This window comes from Glandiceps talaboti, chromosome 2 (assembly GCF_964340395.1).
Source record: "Glandiceps talaboti chromosome 2, keGlaTala1.1, whole genome shotgun sequence".
Classification (NCBI taxonomy): domain Eukaryota; kingdom Metazoa; phylum Hemichordata; class Enteropneusta; family Spengelidae; genus Glandiceps; species Glandiceps talaboti.
In genome coordinates this window covers 23,816,069-23,834,428 of record NC_135550.1, presented here as the reverse complement: position 1 = coordinate 23,834,428, position 18,360 = coordinate 23,816,069, and the positions used below count along the sequence as shown (strand labels likewise).

General features: G+C 39.6%; 1 protein-coding gene across 1 annotated transcript; it reads left to right on the top strand.

The window, feature by feature from the left end:
• The first annotated feature begins 220 nt into the window (after positions 1-220).
• On the top strand, positions 221-18,319 carry LOC144445794 (uncharacterized). The gene is made up of 39 exons (XM_078135437.1): positions 221-364; positions 3,610-3,741; positions 3,993-4,136; positions 4,280-4,423; positions 4,673-4,816; positions 4,926-5,069; positions 5,405-5,560; positions 6,657-6,794; positions 7,166-7,309; positions 7,453-7,596; positions 7,911-8,054; positions 8,198-8,341; positions 8,653-8,796; positions 8,940-9,083; positions 9,385-9,528; positions 9,662-9,805; positions 10,107-10,250; positions 10,384-10,527; positions 10,829-10,972; positions 11,106-11,249; positions 11,551-11,694; positions 11,828-11,971; positions 12,273-12,416; positions 12,550-12,693; positions 12,995-13,138; positions 13,272-13,415; positions 13,717-13,860; positions 13,994-14,137; positions 14,449-14,592; positions 14,726-14,869; positions 15,171-15,314; positions 15,448-15,591; positions 15,903-16,046; positions 16,190-16,333; positions 16,645-16,788; positions 16,932-17,075; positions 17,387-17,530; positions 17,674-17,817; positions 18,129-18,319. Exons 1-39 carry the CDS (start codon positions 292-294, stop codon positions 18,317-18,319), a joined length of 5,586 nt encoding a protein of 1,861 aa, XP_077991563.1. The 5' UTR covers positions 221-291.
• The last annotated feature ends 41 nt before the right edge of the window (positions 18,320-18,360 follow it).

Sequence of the window (18,360 nt, the reverse complement as noted above, 5' to 3'; positions counted from 1 at the left end):
GTCAACAAAAGAACGTGCAAAGTTTCCTTCTTAATGGTCGTCCTTGTCACAGGAACTTTCGAGGGTTTTCTCTACAACGCAGCACAGCGTTGATGACTTTCGAAAACAGCGTACCGTAACAGGAAGGTGGCGTGTCCTCGACAATTTAACGACGTCAGTACTACGACACCTGTTGGTACTGACTGTCCCCGATACATATATCACGTGACCCTTTCACTACCTATATATACAGATACCTCCTTTACTGAAGACATTGTTTTATTATCTTTTGTTAGAAACGCTTTCAACGCCATGGATATCCGCACCATAGCGGTATTAGTTGTTGCCTTTTTAGGGGTCACGGTCAATGCCACACAAGGATCAGGTAAGCAATCATAACACAGTCTTAAACATAGAAAGTGATTTTCTGAATCATTTTCACTTTTGTAACTCGAATCTGCAGACTTGTCTTTCAATCTTACGACCTTTGACACAATTCACAAATCAGACATATTGAGTCGTTAAAAATCGTGTTTTAGAACATCCGAAGAAAATCTTAACAAGTATCGATTATGTATGTATATAAACTTTTAGACTTTGTTAATCATTTGTCAACTTTTTTGCACTTGATCCCAGGATCAATGAACATATCAAAATGACCTAAACGTGCAGGCGCATAAATATCACTTTTAACCCAGAATTTGAATGTTCGTACACCTATTAGTATGTATATATAATATGTGTAGATATTAATAATATGGAATTGCTGCCATCGACGACGATCAAAGAAGTATTTTACAAGGTTAACATAGAAATCCCTTGTTGCGGTAGGCTAAGCATGTTTCTCCGTATCAGACCTATATTAGCATATCTGCAGAGCGTCAAAAGTTCGGCTTCGACGACTTACCCTGCTGGGCGTATATAAGGTTACTTACTTCATTGTCGTGCTATACATGTCAAGGTCACCCCCACCCCTGTGTTTTGTATGTACCCATACTTCGAAACATGCCAGTGAGACATGACAGACTAGTAGTGAAGTACGAACACCTTTGCGGTCCACCACTTTCACAAGACAATTTAAATATTTGAAAAGTTCGGCCAGCAATGTCAGCCATTTAATGTAGTCATTTCTTTGTGTATGGCATAGCTGACAAATGTCATTTGTAAATGAGCCAAGTCTTTAACAATGCTTAACCTAAAAACGAAGACAAAAACCCACTGCCTTTCTTTCGTCACATCTCTACAGTTTTTGCTCATTTAACCTCCAACTGTTTCGTGCATTTTACTCATTTATAATGGACCAGAAGCGAATGTGTTGTATTAACAGTTTTCAAGTATAGACATTGTGTATTTACATCATTTTTGACGAGTAATCTGAATATTTCTGTAGGAAACTTCAAAAGCTCAAATTTTCAACAACTTTCGTCTAACTTCTAGGACCAGAATTCCAATAAATGCATGCGTGCACGGCGAATGTAATATATACGTCAATGTATGAAATTCTACTCTCAGTACAGTGATATGAAACATAGTAAGGCAATGGCGATGTACCTAACAATCTGTCGGCTGAATCGGCGTTAACGTTAGTGCAGCTTGCAGTTGATTATGTCTATTGTAGAAATTTGATTTCTTTTATGAAAGTTGACGTTTACAAGAGATCCTCATCATGATTCACAGCGTACGCGTAATAAACACTATACACTGATAGCCTTGAATAGTAATACTCGATAAATAATATTATCACAGGACATGACTCCAACAGGCAGGAACGCCATCAACGTCACTGGTATCATTAGGGATGCGATGGGGCCTTGTCTATGATGAATTGGTCGTAGAACTGCATGGGAGCAGCAGTAGCTATAGCAGTAGTCGTAGTAGTAGCAATAGTTGTGGTTATATTTGATATATATGAGAAAGTCGTCACGAAGTTTTCAATTTGTCCCAATTAATTATATTTTGATAAAATAATGATAACATTGATGAAAAAACTAAACTTTTATTGTTATTTTTATTTGCATATTGTTCTTCCAAGTGAAATTCCGTATCCTTAAGAACGTATAAATGACAACTCAATAGATATGTTTATTAGTTTAGGGGAGGAAGGCGTGCATAGAGGGATGGATGGGTTGGTGGGTCGATGGACGTAGTTCATGGCCAGACAGACAGACAGACAGACAGACAGACAGACAGACAGATATATAGATAGATAGATAGATAGATAGATAGATAGATAGATAGATAGATAGATAGATAGATAGATAGATAGATAGATAGATAGATGACATAAATTCATTTTCAACAAGCTCAGGCAAATCTATCGCTATATAGTCTGGATCGAATCATCTCTAACCCGACGTAAAGAGATCGATTCAATGAAGGATAACATTAGACAAATCGCGCTAAATGAATGGGGTTTTTTTGCCGCTAAATGTTTGTACATAAGGAGAATGATATTAATGTCATAGGTGTAAATTCCTGTCACTTGAAAGTCGCAATAAATAATTAACGAGTCTGTAAATTTTGTGGATATGCATAAGTGGTAGGAGTTGTCGTTGTCCAGTACCAGTCCTCTACTGTTACGTGCCATGGGCGTTAGTGAATTCCCCAGGTTACAGGAAACGTGCGTTAATCATTGTATATATTGGCAATGTGGGGTGATGTATGTACCTGTGTCAAATACTAAACAATAACAAGCGGGCAACAACGTAAAGGTATGCAAGCGTGATTCACCTACAAAATATATCTGAATTGGATATCCTCTAAGGCCGTTTCAGGGTTAATGGGCAATGGTATTAAACTATTTTCGCCCCAATCTAATATACATATTACCCTTCACATGTAGTAGCCTTGACGCCGTCACTGTGTTCGACCGTCCACGTACTCTAATGCTCCAGGCAAAGGTTAAACTCTTGTGCTAAACATCATGACAGTATTAACACAGGTATTGACAGTTTACAGCCATACATCTCTTCGAAATGGAAACGTTTGACACCTATTTTGTGTAATCAATGTACGTGACAAAATAGCCATGCAAGGGACGGCTCTCCCTACGTAGAATATTGTCTAGATATTATTTGAAATTTCCGATGATAGAAAATATATACAAACTATGTAGTTTTCAATTTCTACGAATGGGGCTATGGCATCTATTGTCTCTGCCGTTTTCAGTTAATACATTTGATAAAATAACAGTAATCCATGGCTACTACGAGAACCTTTATCTGACACTAGGATGGCGTTTATTTAGAAAATTAAACACGAATACATTCAGTTTGGTTGAATGACACACGCGAGCAGGAACTAAGCCATGGTGTAATTTAGATTTCATAACCATAGCTTAATGTATACATTAATGTTAGGAAAAGGGAATAGGTCGACGTACACTTCTTCTTTCCATGATTATTAGTGATATCCACTAATCATAGTTCAACCAGCTGGATATTTTATTTAACTTGTTGTAAAATTAGGTTCATATAAAACTCCCATGTTATGAGAAAGCAGTAACATTCTCAATTGCCACTAACTACACACAATGAAAGCGTTAATGTCGTTTATTCAGAATAACATATCTCAAAACGTTCAAAAAGCAGCTTTCAACTATAAAAAGCCATTTCAATGACTTTTTCACAGGTGTGTGTCCGCAAGTGACCAATTCAACAGTTGGAATATGTGCAGAACTCTGTTTCAATAATACAGATTGTCCCGATAATCAACTCTGCTGTTCAAATGGATGTGGCCATGCTTGTCAGTCCCCAGTCACAAGTGAGTTTACGTCTTATGGTTGCACTTTATTCTGTATCTACTTACTTCAACATCAACATCATCATCATCATCATCATCATCCATCACTCACAGATGGACCAGTAATCACCAGTCTGTGCTTCTCAAACTTTTCGTACATCCTTATAAAAGTGAGAATTTTCCAAAAAATTATCAACTGTAACTAATAATTCTTCACCATCTCATCACTTGTAAATACGATTTAACCATTTTCTCCATGTCTTTCATTGCAGTTCCCAAACTAGGCGAGTGCCCTGCAGTACCAGCAGGCCAAGTTGGTATATGTACTGAAATGTGTACTGATGACAATTCCTGTCCAGGATTTAGCAAATGTTGTAGTAATGGCTGTGGACACGTTTGCATAGAGCCCGTCTCAGGTGGGTTGCTGCTAGCTACATTTCAGACCTTCAAATTCATGTCATAAACCACTGTAAAATGAATCGATCATACAGACTTAATCTTACTTTATTTGGGCTGCTCATGATGTAACACTGACAGACAACATTTACTCTTTTGACAGTTACCAAAGAAGGTCAATGCCCAGTTGTTGAAGAAGGAATGGTAGGCATTTGTGTAGAAGGATGCAGTGATGATGCTCATTGTTCAGGGTCTAAGAAATGTTGCAGTAATGGTTGTGGACATGTGTGTGTTGAAGCAGAACCTGGTAAGAACTATGCAAAAATTGTGTTTGCTTAGGATGTTAGTACATTCTTGGTTTAATAGTGAATGTGTTAAAGATGAGATTCTCATCAGATCCGTTTCGCCAAAGACAAAAATCCCTAGAACAGTGGTCAAAATGTTTCAAATGATCACCACATGATGTATTACTCCTTTATGATCCAATCGGCTGCTGACAAGGTCTACATGGTATAAAGAATTTTATATTGTAATCTTTCTTCATAATTCATTTCAGTCATTAAAGCTGGGGAATGTCCAGTTGTACAAGATGGCCAAATGGGCACGTGCGCTGAAGAATGCACCACTGATCAGTCATGTACTGGATTCCTTAAATGCTGCAGTAATGGATGTGGTCATGTTTGTGTTTCACCTACACCAGGTGAGAATCTCTCAAAAAAATTTTTTTGCCGAAATCACTATTCTCAAATATAGCGAGCGAGTCGAATATTAAATGCTGATTGAGAGCAAAAATCTCTTTTTCATTGCAGTTGTCAAAGATGGTCTGTGTCCAGCTGTACCGACAGGCACATTTGGAATATGTGTGACCGAATGTGAAAACGATGCGCACTGCTTAGGAAGCAACAAATGCTGCAGTAACGGTTGTGGCATGGTCTGCAATGCTGCTGTACCTAGTAAGTGTTACTATGTGATTCTCACCTCCAGTCTTCAGAGTCTATATCTCAACTTTTCTGTAGAAAATTCGAAAATATAAGATTTTATCCATTTACTAATTTTGCAGTGGAATGTATACTCCTCAGGGACTTAAGGAAGTATTAAGGGTCGTTGTGCCGCTATAGATCCATGCCAGGGGTAATAATTGTAAAGTTCTTTGAGCACAGAGTGGGAAAGCACTATATAAAAACCAATATTAAAATCAATACTATAATATTATTTTATCAATTATGACTTCAAAGTTCGATATTTGATGTAATATACAGTAACAGTATAATTTATGTATCACTTTCAGTTGTGAAACCAGGAGAATGTCCAGCATCTACCGATGATAGTATTGGTATCTGTGTCGAGGAATGTTCCAATGATTCCCATTGCAACAGTACTGCTAAGTGTTGCAGTAACGGTTGTGGACACATTTGTCTGGAACCACTCAACTCTTGCACATATGGTGAAACACAATATCGTCATGGAGAAGAGAGATATAATGAATGTAATACTTGGTAAGTCAAGTCTCAACTCTGTACTCTTGTCAGTAGATGCACACATGTCATGAATGTTAGGTGAACTAGCTACAACTAGAATGGGTTTTTGGAAATGTTTTGTAAGGTAACTTACTCGTAATATTGCATCACTTGTGGATACACATATTTTTGTGGCTCTATACATGATAAATCAAATCAAATTGATTTTTGCGTCCGCACCCACAAATCAGCTGTCAAGGGGAATCATGCTTTCATCCTAATGCTGTATGAATAATATTGACTACTGATTACATTTAGAATGTCTAATTTTTGGTATTTTAACACTTTTCAGTGAATATATTGTGGTTGGCTAATCAAATATTAGAATCAGTTACAACTACAGCAGTTTTCACATGGCAATAGTTTTAAAACCAAGCTTTTGCTTAAGATTTAAACTTGTCACTACACTACTCAAAGATACCTGACACTAATTAACAGATACAATCTCGTTTTATAAGTGATTGACTAATTCTTAGCGAAAATATATTTGGTTACTTTATGAAAAAAATGTCCCAGTTGCAGCTAGTTTAGGTTTAACATTGTCACCACAGCTGATATTCAGAGACAGTTAGTTTTAATAATAATTAATATATAATAATAATAAATTAATATATGATATAATGTGTTGTATTTGACTTGATATTTCATTTTCCTTCAGCACCTGTATGAATGGTCAGTGGCGATGTACTAGAATGGCATGCAGTGAGTATTGATGTCAATCTATCATTAATTTGTTGTCATTGTTTATTAATACCTTATTTATCACAGAATTACATAATTATACATATTTCTTATTTATCACAATAAACTATGATAATTTTTATTGATCTATAACGTACACAATGTCAAATTTCATTCTCCTATAATATACCTGGCACACAATGATTGATAAACAATGTGTTTTTCAATAGTATAGGCAGACATGCTGTTATAAAGTTCTATTATTACTGCGTTAAAAATGTGCTGAAACTCCCAAAGTATTTTGTTCAATTATTAACTTACCATACACTTTTTCTTTCATAGTAACTAAAGGTGGTGAATGCCCTGCAGTCGCCGACGGCACTTTTGGTATTTGTATATCTGCCTGTGCTCATGATACTTTCTGCCCTGGAACACAGAAGTGTTGCTCTAATGGTTGTGGTCACACATGCGTGGAACCAGGTAGGATAGTTCTCCAAAACAACTGCTTTTCTCCCCTTCTTGATTTTTATCTCCTTTTTATATGTTTTACAATGTCGAAGCAGAACCTGGTAAGAAACATCCAGAATTATGTTTGGTTTGATGCACACCGCTCAGAAACTACTAAATGCTGCAGCAATGCTTCTGACATGGCCTTCACTACTGCTGAACATATTAAGTGTTATGATTCCATCACTCACGAGTGCAACAGCTAAGGCATAAGTGTGTACATTTCATGCTTTTAGTGAGTGAGATTATTCAGTAATACTTTCAATTTTAGCCAATAATCCATCACCATATCATCATCATGTGTAAATATGATTTAACCATTTTCTCCATGTCTTTCATTGCAGTTCCCAAACTAGGCGAGTGCCCTGCAGTACCAGCAGACCAAGTTGGTATATGTACTGAAATGTGTACTAATGACCACTCCTGTCCAGGATTTAGCAAATGTTGTAGTAATGGCTGTGGACATGTTTGCATAGAGCCCGTCTCAGGTGGGTTGCTGCTAGCTACATTTCAGACCTTCAAATTCATGTCATAAACCACTATAAAATTAATCGATCACACAGACTTTATCTTACTTTATTTGGGCTGCTCATGATGTAACACTGACAGACAACATTTACTCTTTTGACAGTTACCAAAGAAGGTCAATGCCCAGCTGTTGAAGAAGGAATGGTAGGTATTTGTGTAGAAGGATGCAGTGATGATGCTCATTGTTCAGGGTCTCAGAAATGTTGCAGTAATGGTTGTGGACATGTGTGTGTCGAAGCAGAACCTGGTAAGAAATATGCAGAATAGTGCTTGCCTTGGTGTATATAATGCCCACCACTCATCAGAAAGTACCAAAGGCTGTAGCAATGCTTGTGGTATGCCCTTCACTGCTGCTGTACATATTAAGTGTTGTGATGTGATTCTCAGCTCGACCACTCGCGAGTACAGCAGTAGCTGGGCATCATCAGTGTATACATTTCAGGGGTTTTTTGAATGTGAGATTATTGAGAAATACTTTCAATTTTAGCCAATAATCCATCACCATATCATCATCATGTGTAAATATGATTTAACCATTTTCTCCATGTCTTTCATTTTCAGTTCCCAAACCAGGCGAGTGCCCTGCAGTACCAGCAGGCCAAGTTGGTATATGTACTGAAATGTGTACTGATGACAATTCCTGTCCAGGATTTAGCAAATGTTGTAGTAATGGCTGTGGACACGTTTGCATAGAGCCCGTCTCAGGTGGGTTGCTGCTAGCTACATTTCAGAACTTCAAATTCATGTCATAAACCACTGTAAAATGAATCGATCACACAGACTTTATCTTACTTTATTTGGGCTGCTCATGATGTAACACTGACAGACAACATTTACTCTTTTGACAGTTACCAAAGAAGGTCAATGCCCAGTTGTTGAAGAAGGAATGGTAGGCATTTGTGTAGAAGGATGCAGTGATGATGCTCATTGTTCAGGGTCTCAGAAATGTTGCAGTAATGGTTGTGGACATGTGTGTGTCGATGCAGAACCTGGTAAGAAATATGCAGAATAGTGCTTACCTTGGTGTATATAATGCCCACCACTCAGAAAGTACAAAAGGCTGTAGCAATGCTTGTGGTATGCCCTTCACTGCTGCTGTACATATTAAGTGTTGTGATGTGATTCTCAGCTCGACCACTCGCGAGTACAGCAGTAGCTGGGCATCATCAGTGTATACTTCTCAGGATTTTTGTGAATGTGAGATTATTGAGAAATACTTTCAATTTTAACCACTAATCCATCACCATATCATCATCATGTGTAAATATGATTTAACCATTTTCTCCATGTCTTTCATTTTCAGTTCCCAAACCAGGCGAGTGCCCTGCAGTACCAGCAGGCCAAGTTGGTATATGTACTGAAATGTGTACTGATGACAATTCCTGTCCAGGATTTAGCAAATGTTGTAGTAATGGCTGTGGACACGTTTGCATAGAGCCCGTCTCAGGTGGGTTGCTGCTAGCTACATTTCAGACCTTCAAATTCATGTCATAAACCACTGTAAAATAAATCGATCACACAGACTTTATCTTACTTTATTTGGGCTGCTCATGATGTAACACTGACAGACAACATTTACTCTTTTGACAGTTACCAAAGAAGGTCAATGCCCAGTTGTTGAAGAAGGAATGGTAGGCATTTGTGTAGAAGGATGCAGTGATGATGCTCATTGTTCAGGGTCTCAGAAATGTTGCAGTAATGGTTGTGGACATGTGTGTGTCGAAGCAGAACCCGGTAAGAAATATGCAGAATAGTGCTTGCCTTGGTGTATATAATGCCCACCACTCAGAAAGTACCAAAGGCTGTAGCAATGTTTGTGGTATGCCCTTCACAGCTGCTGTACATATTAAGTGTTGTGATGTGATTCTCAGCTCGACCACTCGCGAGTACAGCAGTAGCTGGGCATCATCAGTGTATACATTTCAGGGTTTTCTTTTAATGTGAGATTATTGAGAAATACTTTCAATTTTAACCACTAATCCATCATCATGTGTAAATATGATTTAACCATTTTCTCCATGTCTTTCATTTTCAGTTCCCAAACCAGGCGAGTGCCCTGCAGTACCAGCAGGCCAAGTTGGTATATGTACTGAAATGTGTACTGATGACAATTCCTGTCCAGGATTTAGCAAATGTTGTAGTAATGGCTGTGGACACGTTTGCATAGAGCCCGTCTCAGGTGGGTTGCTGCTAGCTACATTTCAGACCTTCAAATTCATGTCATAAAATGAATCGATCACACAGACTTTATCTTACTTTATTTGGGCTGCTCATGATGTAACACTGACAGACAACATTTACTCTTTTGACAGTTACCAAAGAAGGTCAATGCCCAGTTGTTGAAGAAGGAATGGTAGGCATTTGTGTAGAAGGATGCAGTGATGATGCTCATTGTTCAGGGTCTCAGAAATGTTGCAGTAATGGTTGTGGACATGTGTGTGTCGAAGCAGAACCTGGTAAGAAATATGCAGAATAGTGCTTGCCTTGGTGTATATAATGCCCACCACTCAGAAAGTACCAAAGGCTGTAGCAATGTTTGTGGTATGCCCTTCACAGCTGCTGTACATATTAAGTGTTGTGATGTGATTCTCAGCTCGACCACTCGCGAGTACAGCAGTAGCTGGGCATCATCAGTGTATACATTTCAGGGTTTTCTTTTAATGTGAGATTATTGAGAAATACTTTCAATTTTAACCACTAATCCATCATCATGTGTAAATATGATTTAACCATTTTCTCCATGTCTTTCATTTTCAGTTCCCAAACCAGGCGAGTGCCCTGCAGTACCAGCAGGCCAAGTTGGTATATGTACTGAAATGTGTACTGATGACAATTCCTGTCCAGGATTTAGCAAATGTTGTAGTAATGGCTGTGGACACGTTTGCATAGAGCCCGTCTCAGGTGGGTTGCTGCTAGCTACATTTCAGACCTTCAAATTCATGTCATAAAATGAATCCATCACACAGACTTTATCTTACTTTATTTGGGCTGCTCATGATGTAACACTGACAGACAACATTTACTCTTTTGTCAGTTACCAAAGAAGGTCAATGCCCAGTTGTTGAAGAAGGAATGGTAGGCATTTGTGTAGAAGGATGCAGTGATGATGCTCATTGTTCAGGGTCTCAGAAATGTTGCAGTAATGGTTGTGGACATGTGTGTGTCGAAGCAGAACCCGGTAAGAAATATGCAGAATAGTGCTTGCCTTGGTGTATATAATGCCCACCACTCAGAAAGTACCAAAGGCTGTAGCAATGTTTGTGGTATGCCCTTCACAGCTGCTGTACATATTAAGTGTTGTGATGTGATTCTCAGCTCGACCACTCGCGAGTACAGCAGTAGCTGGGCATCATCAGTGTATACATTTCAGGTTTTTTTTTTAATGTGAGATTATTGAGAAATACTTTCAATTTTAACCACTAATCCATCATCATGTGTAAATATGATTTAACCATTTTCTCCATGTCTTTCATTTTCAGTTCCCAAACCAGGCGAGTGCCCTGCAGTACCAGCAGGCCAAGTTGGTATATGTACTGAAATGTGTACTGATGACAATTCCTGTCCAGGATTTAGCAAATGTTGTAGTAATGGCTGTGGACACGTTTGCATAGAGCCCGTCTCAGGTGGGTTGCTGCTAGCTACATTTCAGACCTTCAAATTCATGTCATAAAATGAATCGATCACACAGACTTTATCTTACTTTATTTGGGCTGCTCATGATGTAACACTGACAGACAACATTTACTCTTTTGACAGTTACCAAAGAAGGTCAATGCCCAGTTGTTGAAGAAGGAATGGTAGGCATTTGTGTAGAAGGATGCAGTGATGATGCTCATTGTTCAGGGTCTCAGAAATGTTGCAGTAATGGTTGTGGACATGTGTGTGTCGAAGCAGAACCTGGTAAGAAATATGCAGAATAGTGCTTGCCTTGGTGTATATAATGCCCACCACACAGAAAGTACCAAAGGCTGTAGCAATGTTTGTGGTATGCCCTTCACAGCTGCTGTACATATTAAGTGTTGTGATGTGATTCTCAGCTCGACCACTCGCGAGTACAGCAGTAGCTGGGCATCACCAGTGTATACATTTCAGGGTTTTTTTTGAATGTGAGATTATTGAGAAATACTTTCAATTTTAACCACTAATCCATCATCATGTGTAAATATGATTTAACCATTTTCTCCATGTCTTTCATTTTCAGTTCCCAAACCAGGCGAGTGCCCTGCAGTACCAGCAGGCCAAGTTGGTATATGTACTGAAATGTGTACTGATGACAATTCCTGTCCAGGATTTAGCAAATGTTGTAGTAATGGCTGTGGACACGTTTGCATAGAGCCCGTCTCAGGTGGGTTGCTGCTAGCTACATTTCAGACCTTCAAATTCATGTCATAAAATGAATCGATCACACAGACTTTATCTTACTTTATTTGGGCTGCTCATGATGTAACACTGACAGACAACATTTACTCTCTTGACAGTTACCAAAGAAGGTCAATGCCCAGTTGTTGAAGAAGGAATGGTAGGCATTTGTGTAGAAGGATGCAGTGATGATGCTCATTGTTCAGGGTCTCAGAAATGTTGCAGTAATGGTTGTGGACATGTGTGTGTCGAAGCAGAACCCGGTAAGAAATATGCAGAATAGTGCTTGCCTTGGTGTATATAATGCCCACCACACAGAAAGTACCAAAGGCTGTAGCAATGTTTGTGGTATGCCCTTCACAGCTGCTGTACATATTAAGTGTTGTGATGTGATTCTCAGCTCGACCACTCGCGAGTACAGCAGTAGCTGGGCATCATCAGTGTATACATTTCAGGGTTTTTTTTGAATGTGAGATTATTGAGAAATACTTTCAATTTTAACCACTAATCCATCATCATGTGTAAATATGATTTAACCATTTTCTCCATGTCTTTCATTTTCAGTTCCCAAACCAGGCGAGTGCCCTGCAGTACCAGCAGGCCAAGTTGGTATATGTACTGAAATGTGTACTGATGACAATTCCTGTCCAGGATTTAGCAAATGTTGTAGTAATGGCTGTGGACACGTTTGCATAGAGCCCGTCTCAGGTGGGTTGCTGCTAGCTACATTTCAGACCTTCAAATTCATGTCATAAAATGAATCCATCACACAGACTTTATCTTACTTTATTTGGGCTGCTCATGATGTAACACTGACAGACAACATTTACTCTCTTGACAGTTACCAAAGAAGGTCAATGCCCAGTTGTTGAAGAAGGAATGGTAGGCATTTGTGTAGAAGGATGCAGTGATGATGCTCATTGTTCAGGGTCTCAGAAATGTTGCAGTAATGGTTGTGGACATGTGTGTGTCGAAGCAGAACCCGGTAAGAAATATGCAGAATAGTGCTTGCCTTGGTGTATATAATGCCCACCACTCAGAAAGTACCAAAGGCTGTAGCAATGTTTGTGGTATGCCCTTCACAGCTGCTGTACATATTAAGTGTTGTGATGTGATTCTCAGCTCGACCACTCGCGAGTACAGCAGTAGCTGGGCATCATCAGTGTATACATTTCAGGGTTTTTTTTGAATGTGAGATTATTGAGAAATACTTTCAATTTTAACCACTAATCCATCATCATGTGTAAATATGATTTAACCATTTTCTCCATGTCTTTCATTTTCAGTTCCCAAACCAGGCGAGTGCCCTGCAGTACCAGCAGGCCAAGTTGGTATATGTACTGAAATGTGTACTGATGACAATTCCTGTCCAGGATTTAGCAAATGTTGTAGTAATGGCTGTGGACACGTTTGCATAGAGCCCGTCTCAGGTGGGTTGCTGCTAGCTACATTTCAGACCTTCAAATTCATGTCATAAAATGAATCCATCACACAGACTTTATCTTACTTTATTTGGGCTGCTCATGATGTAACACTGACAGACAACATTTACTCTCTTGACAGTTACCAAAGAAGGTCAATGCCCAGTTGTTGAAGAAGGAATGGTAGGCATTTGTGTAGAAGGATGCAGTGATGATGCTCATTGTTCAGGGTCTCAGAAATGTTGCAGTAATGGTTGTGGACATGTGTGTGTCGAAGCAGAACCCGGTAAGAAATATGCAGAATAGTGCTTGCCTTGGTGTATATAATGCCCACCACACAGAAAGTACCAAAGGCTGTAGCAATGTTTGTGGTATGCCCTTCACAGCTGCTGTACATATTAAGTGTTGTGATGTGATTCTCAGCTCGACCACTCGCGAGTACAGCAGTAGCTGGGCATCATCAGTGTATACATTTCAGGGTTTTTTTTGAATGTGAGATTATTGAGAAATACTTTCAATTTTAACCACTAATCCATCATCATGTGTAAATATGATTTAACCATTTTCTCCATGCCTTTCATTTTCAGTTCCCAAACCAGGCGAGTGCCCTGCAGTACCAGCAGGCCAAGTTGGTATATGTACTGAAATGTGTACTGATGACAATTCCTGTCCAGGATTTAGCAAATGTTGTAGTAATGGCTGTGGACACGTTTGCATAGAGCCCGTCTCAGGTGGGTTGCTGCTAGCTACATTTCAGACCTTCAAATTCATGTCATAAAATGAATCCATCACACAGACTTTATCTTACCTTATTTGGGCTGCTCATGATGTAACACTGACAGACAACATTTACTCTCTTGACAGTTACCAAAGAAGGTCAATGCCCAGTTGTTGAAGAAGGAATGGTAGGCATTTGTGTAGAAGGATGCAGTGATGATGCTCATTGTTCAGGGTCTCAGAAATGTTGCAGTAATGGTTGTGGACATGTGTGTGTCGAAGCAGAACCTGGTAAGAAATATGCAGAATAGTGCTTGCCTTGGTGTATATAATGCCCACCACACAGAAAGTACCAAAGGCTGTAGCAATGTTTGTGGTATGCCCTTCACAGCTGCTGTACATATTAAGTGTTGTGATGTGATTCTCAGCTCGACCACTCGCGAGTACAGCAGTAGCTGGGCATCATCAGTGTATACATTTCAGGGGTTTTTTTGAATGTGAGCTTATTGAGAAATACTTTCAATTTTAACCACTAATCCATCACCATATCATCATCATGTGTAAATATGATTTAACCATTTTCTCCATGTCTTTCATTGCAGTTCCCAAACCAGGCGAGTGCCCTGCAGTACCAGCAGGCCAAGTTGGTATATGTACTGAAATGTGTACTGATGACAATTCCTGTCCAGGATTTAGCAAATGTTGTAGTAATGGCTGTGGACACGTTTGCATAGAGCCCGTCTCAGGTGGGTTGCTGCTAGCTACATTTCAGACCTTCAAATTCATGTCATAAAATGAATCCATCACACAGACTTTATCTTACTTTATTTGGGCTGCTCATGATGTAACACTGACAGACAACATTTACTCTCTTGACAGTTACCAAAGAAGGTCAATGCCCAGTTGTTGAAGAAGGAATGGTAGGCATTTGTGTAGAAGGATGCAGTGATGATGCTCATTGTTCAGGGTCTCAGAAATGTTGCAGTAATGGTTGTGGACATGTGTGTGTCGAAGCAGAACCCGGTAAGAAATATGCAGAATAGTGCTTGCCTTGGTGTATATAATGCCCACCACACAGAAAGTACCAAAGGCTGTAGCAATGTTTGTGGTATGCCCTTCACAGCTGCTGTACATATTAAGTGTTGTGATGTGATTCTCAGCTCGACCACTCGCGAGTACAGCAGTAGCTGGGCATCATCAGTGTATACATTTCAGGGGTTTTTTTGAATGTGAGATTATTGAGAAATACTTTCAATTTTAACCACTAATCCATCATCATGTGTAAATATGATTTAACCATTTTCTCCATGCCTTTCATTTTCAGTTCCCAAACCAGGCGAGTGCCCTGCAGTACCAGCAGGCCAAGTTGGTATATGTACTGAAATGTGTACTGATGACAATTCCTGTCCAGGATTTAGCAAATGTTGTAGTAATGGCTGTGGACACGTTTGCATAGAGCCCGTCTCAGGTGGGTTGCTGCTAGCTACATTTCAGACCTTCAAATTCATGTCATAAAATGAATCCATCACACAGACTTTATCTTACCTTATTTGGGCTGCTCATGATGTAACACTGACAGACAACATTTACTCTCTTGACAGTTACCAAAGAAGGTCAATGCCCAGTTGTTGAAGAAGGAATGGTAGGCATTTGTGTAGAAGGATGCAGTGATGATGTTCATTGTTCAGGGTCTCAGAAATGTTGCAGTAATGGTTGTGGACATGTGTGTGTCGAAGCAGAACCTGGTAAGAAATATGCAGAATAGTGCTTGCCTTGGTGTATATAATGCCCACCACACAGAAAGTACCAAAGGCTGTAGCAATGTTTGTGGTATGCCCTTCACAGCTGCTGTACATATTAAGTGTTGTGATGTGATTCTCAGCTCGACCACTCGCGAGTACAGCAGTAGCTGGGCATCATCAGTGTATACATTTCAGGGGTTTTTTTGAATGTGAGCTTATTGAGAAATACTTTCAATTTTAACCACTAATCCATCACCATATCATCATCATGTGTAAATATGATTTAACCATTTTCTCCATGTCTTTCATTGCAGTTCCCAAACCAGGCGAGTGCCCTGCAGTACCAGCAGGCCAAGTTGGTATATGTACTGAAATGTGTACTGATGACAATTCCTGTCCAGGATTTAGCAAATGTTGTAGTAATGGCTGTGGACACGTTTGCATAGAGCCCGCCTCAGGTGGGTTGCTGCTAGCGACATTTCAGACCTTCAAATTCATGTCATAAACCACTGTAAAATGAATCGATCACACAGACTTTATCTTACTTTATTTGGGCTGCTCATGATGTAACACTGACGGACAACATTTACTCTTTTGACAGTTACCAAAGAAGGTCAATGCCCAGCTGTTGAAGAAGGAATGGTAGGCATTTGTGTAGAAGGATGCAGTGATGATGCTCATTGTTTAGGGTCTCAGAAATGTTGCAGTAATGGTTGTGGACATGTGTGTGTCGATGCAGAACCTGGTAAGAAATATGCAGAATAGTGCTTACCTTGGTGTATATAATGCCCACCACTCAGAAAGTACCAAAGGCTGTAGCAATGCTTGTGGTATGCCCTTCACTGCTGCTGTACATATTAAGTGTTGTGATGTGATTCTCAGCTCGACCACTCGCGAGTACAGCAGTAGCTGGGCATCATCAGTGTATACATTTCAGGGTTTTTTTTGAATGTGAGATTATTGAGAAATACTTTCAATTTTAACCACTAATCCATCACCATATCATCATCATGTGTAAATATGATTTAACCATTTTCTCCATGTCTTTCATTGCAGTTCCCAAACCAGGCGAGTGCCCTGCAGTACCAGCAGGCCAAGTTGGTATATGTACTGAAATGTGTACTGATGACAATTCCTGTCCAGGATTTAGCAAATGTTGTAGTAATGGCTGTGGACACGTTTGCATAGAGCCCGTCTCAGGTGGGTTGCTGCTAGCTACATGTCAGACCTTCAAATTCATGTCATAAACCACTGTAAAATGAATCGATCACACAGACTTTATCTTACTTTATTTGGGCTGCTCATGATGTAACACTGACGGACAACATTTACTCTTTTGACAGTTACCAAAGAAGGTCAATGCCCAGCTGTTGAAGAAGGAATGGTAGGCATTTGTGTAGAAGGATGCAGTGATGATGCTCATTGTTTAGGGTCTCAGAAATGTTGCAGTAATGGTTGTGGACATGTGTGTGTCGATGCAGAACCTGGTAAGAAATATGCAGAATAGTGCTTGCCTTGGTGTATATAATGCCCACCACTCAGAAAGTACCAAAGGCTGTAGCAATGCTTGTGGTATGCCCTTCACAGCTGCTGTACATATTAAGTGTTGTGATGTGATTCTCAGCTCGACCACTCGCGAGTACAGCAGTAGCTGGGCATCATCAGTGTATACTTCTCAGGATTTTTGTGAATGTGAGATTATTCAGAAATACTTTCAATTTTAACCACTAATCCATCACCATATCATCATCATGTGTAAATATGATTTAACCATTTTCTCCATGTCTTTCATTTTCAGTTCCCAAACCAGGCGAGTGCCCTGCAGTACCAGCAGGCCAAGTTGGTATATGTACTGAAATGTGTACTGATGACAATTCCTGTCCAGGATTTAGCAAATGTTGTAGTAATGGCTGTGGACACGTTTGCATAGAGCCCGTCTCAGGTGGGTTGCTGCTAGCTACATTTCAGACTTTCAAATTCATGTCATAAACCACTGTAAAATGAATCGATCACACAGACTTTACCTTACTTTATTTGGGCTGCTCATGATGTAACACTGACAGACAACATTTACCCTTTTGACAGTTACCAAAGAAGGTCAATGCCCAGCTGTTGAAGAAGGAATGGGAGGCATTTGTGTAGAAGGATGCAGTGATGATGCTCATTGTTCAGGGTCTCAGAAATGTTGCAGTAATGGTTGTGGACATGTGTGTGTCGAAGCAGAACCTGGTAAGAAATATGCAGAATAGTGCTTGCCTTGGTGTATATAATCCCCACCACACAGAAAGTACCAAAGGCTGTAGCAATGTTTGTGGTATGCCCTTCACAGCTACTGTACATATTAAATGTTGTGATGTGATTCTCAGCTCGACCACTCGCGAGTACAGCAGTAGCTGGGCATCATCAGTGTATACATTTCAGGGGTTTTTTTGAATGTGAGATTATTGAGAAATATTTTCAATTTTAACCACTAATCCATCACCATATCATCATCATGTGTAAATATGATTTAACCATTTTCTCCATGTCTTTCATTGCAGTTCCCAAACCAGGGGAGTGCCCTGCAGTACCAGCAGGCCAAGTTGGTATATGTACTGAAATGTGTACTGATGACAATTCCTGTCCAGGATTTAGCAAATGTTGTAGTAATGGCTGTGGACACGTTTGCATAGAGCCCGTCTCAGGTGGGATGCTGCTAGCTACATGTCAGACCTTCAAATTCATGTCATAAACCACTGTAAAATGAATCGATCACACAGACTTTATCTTACT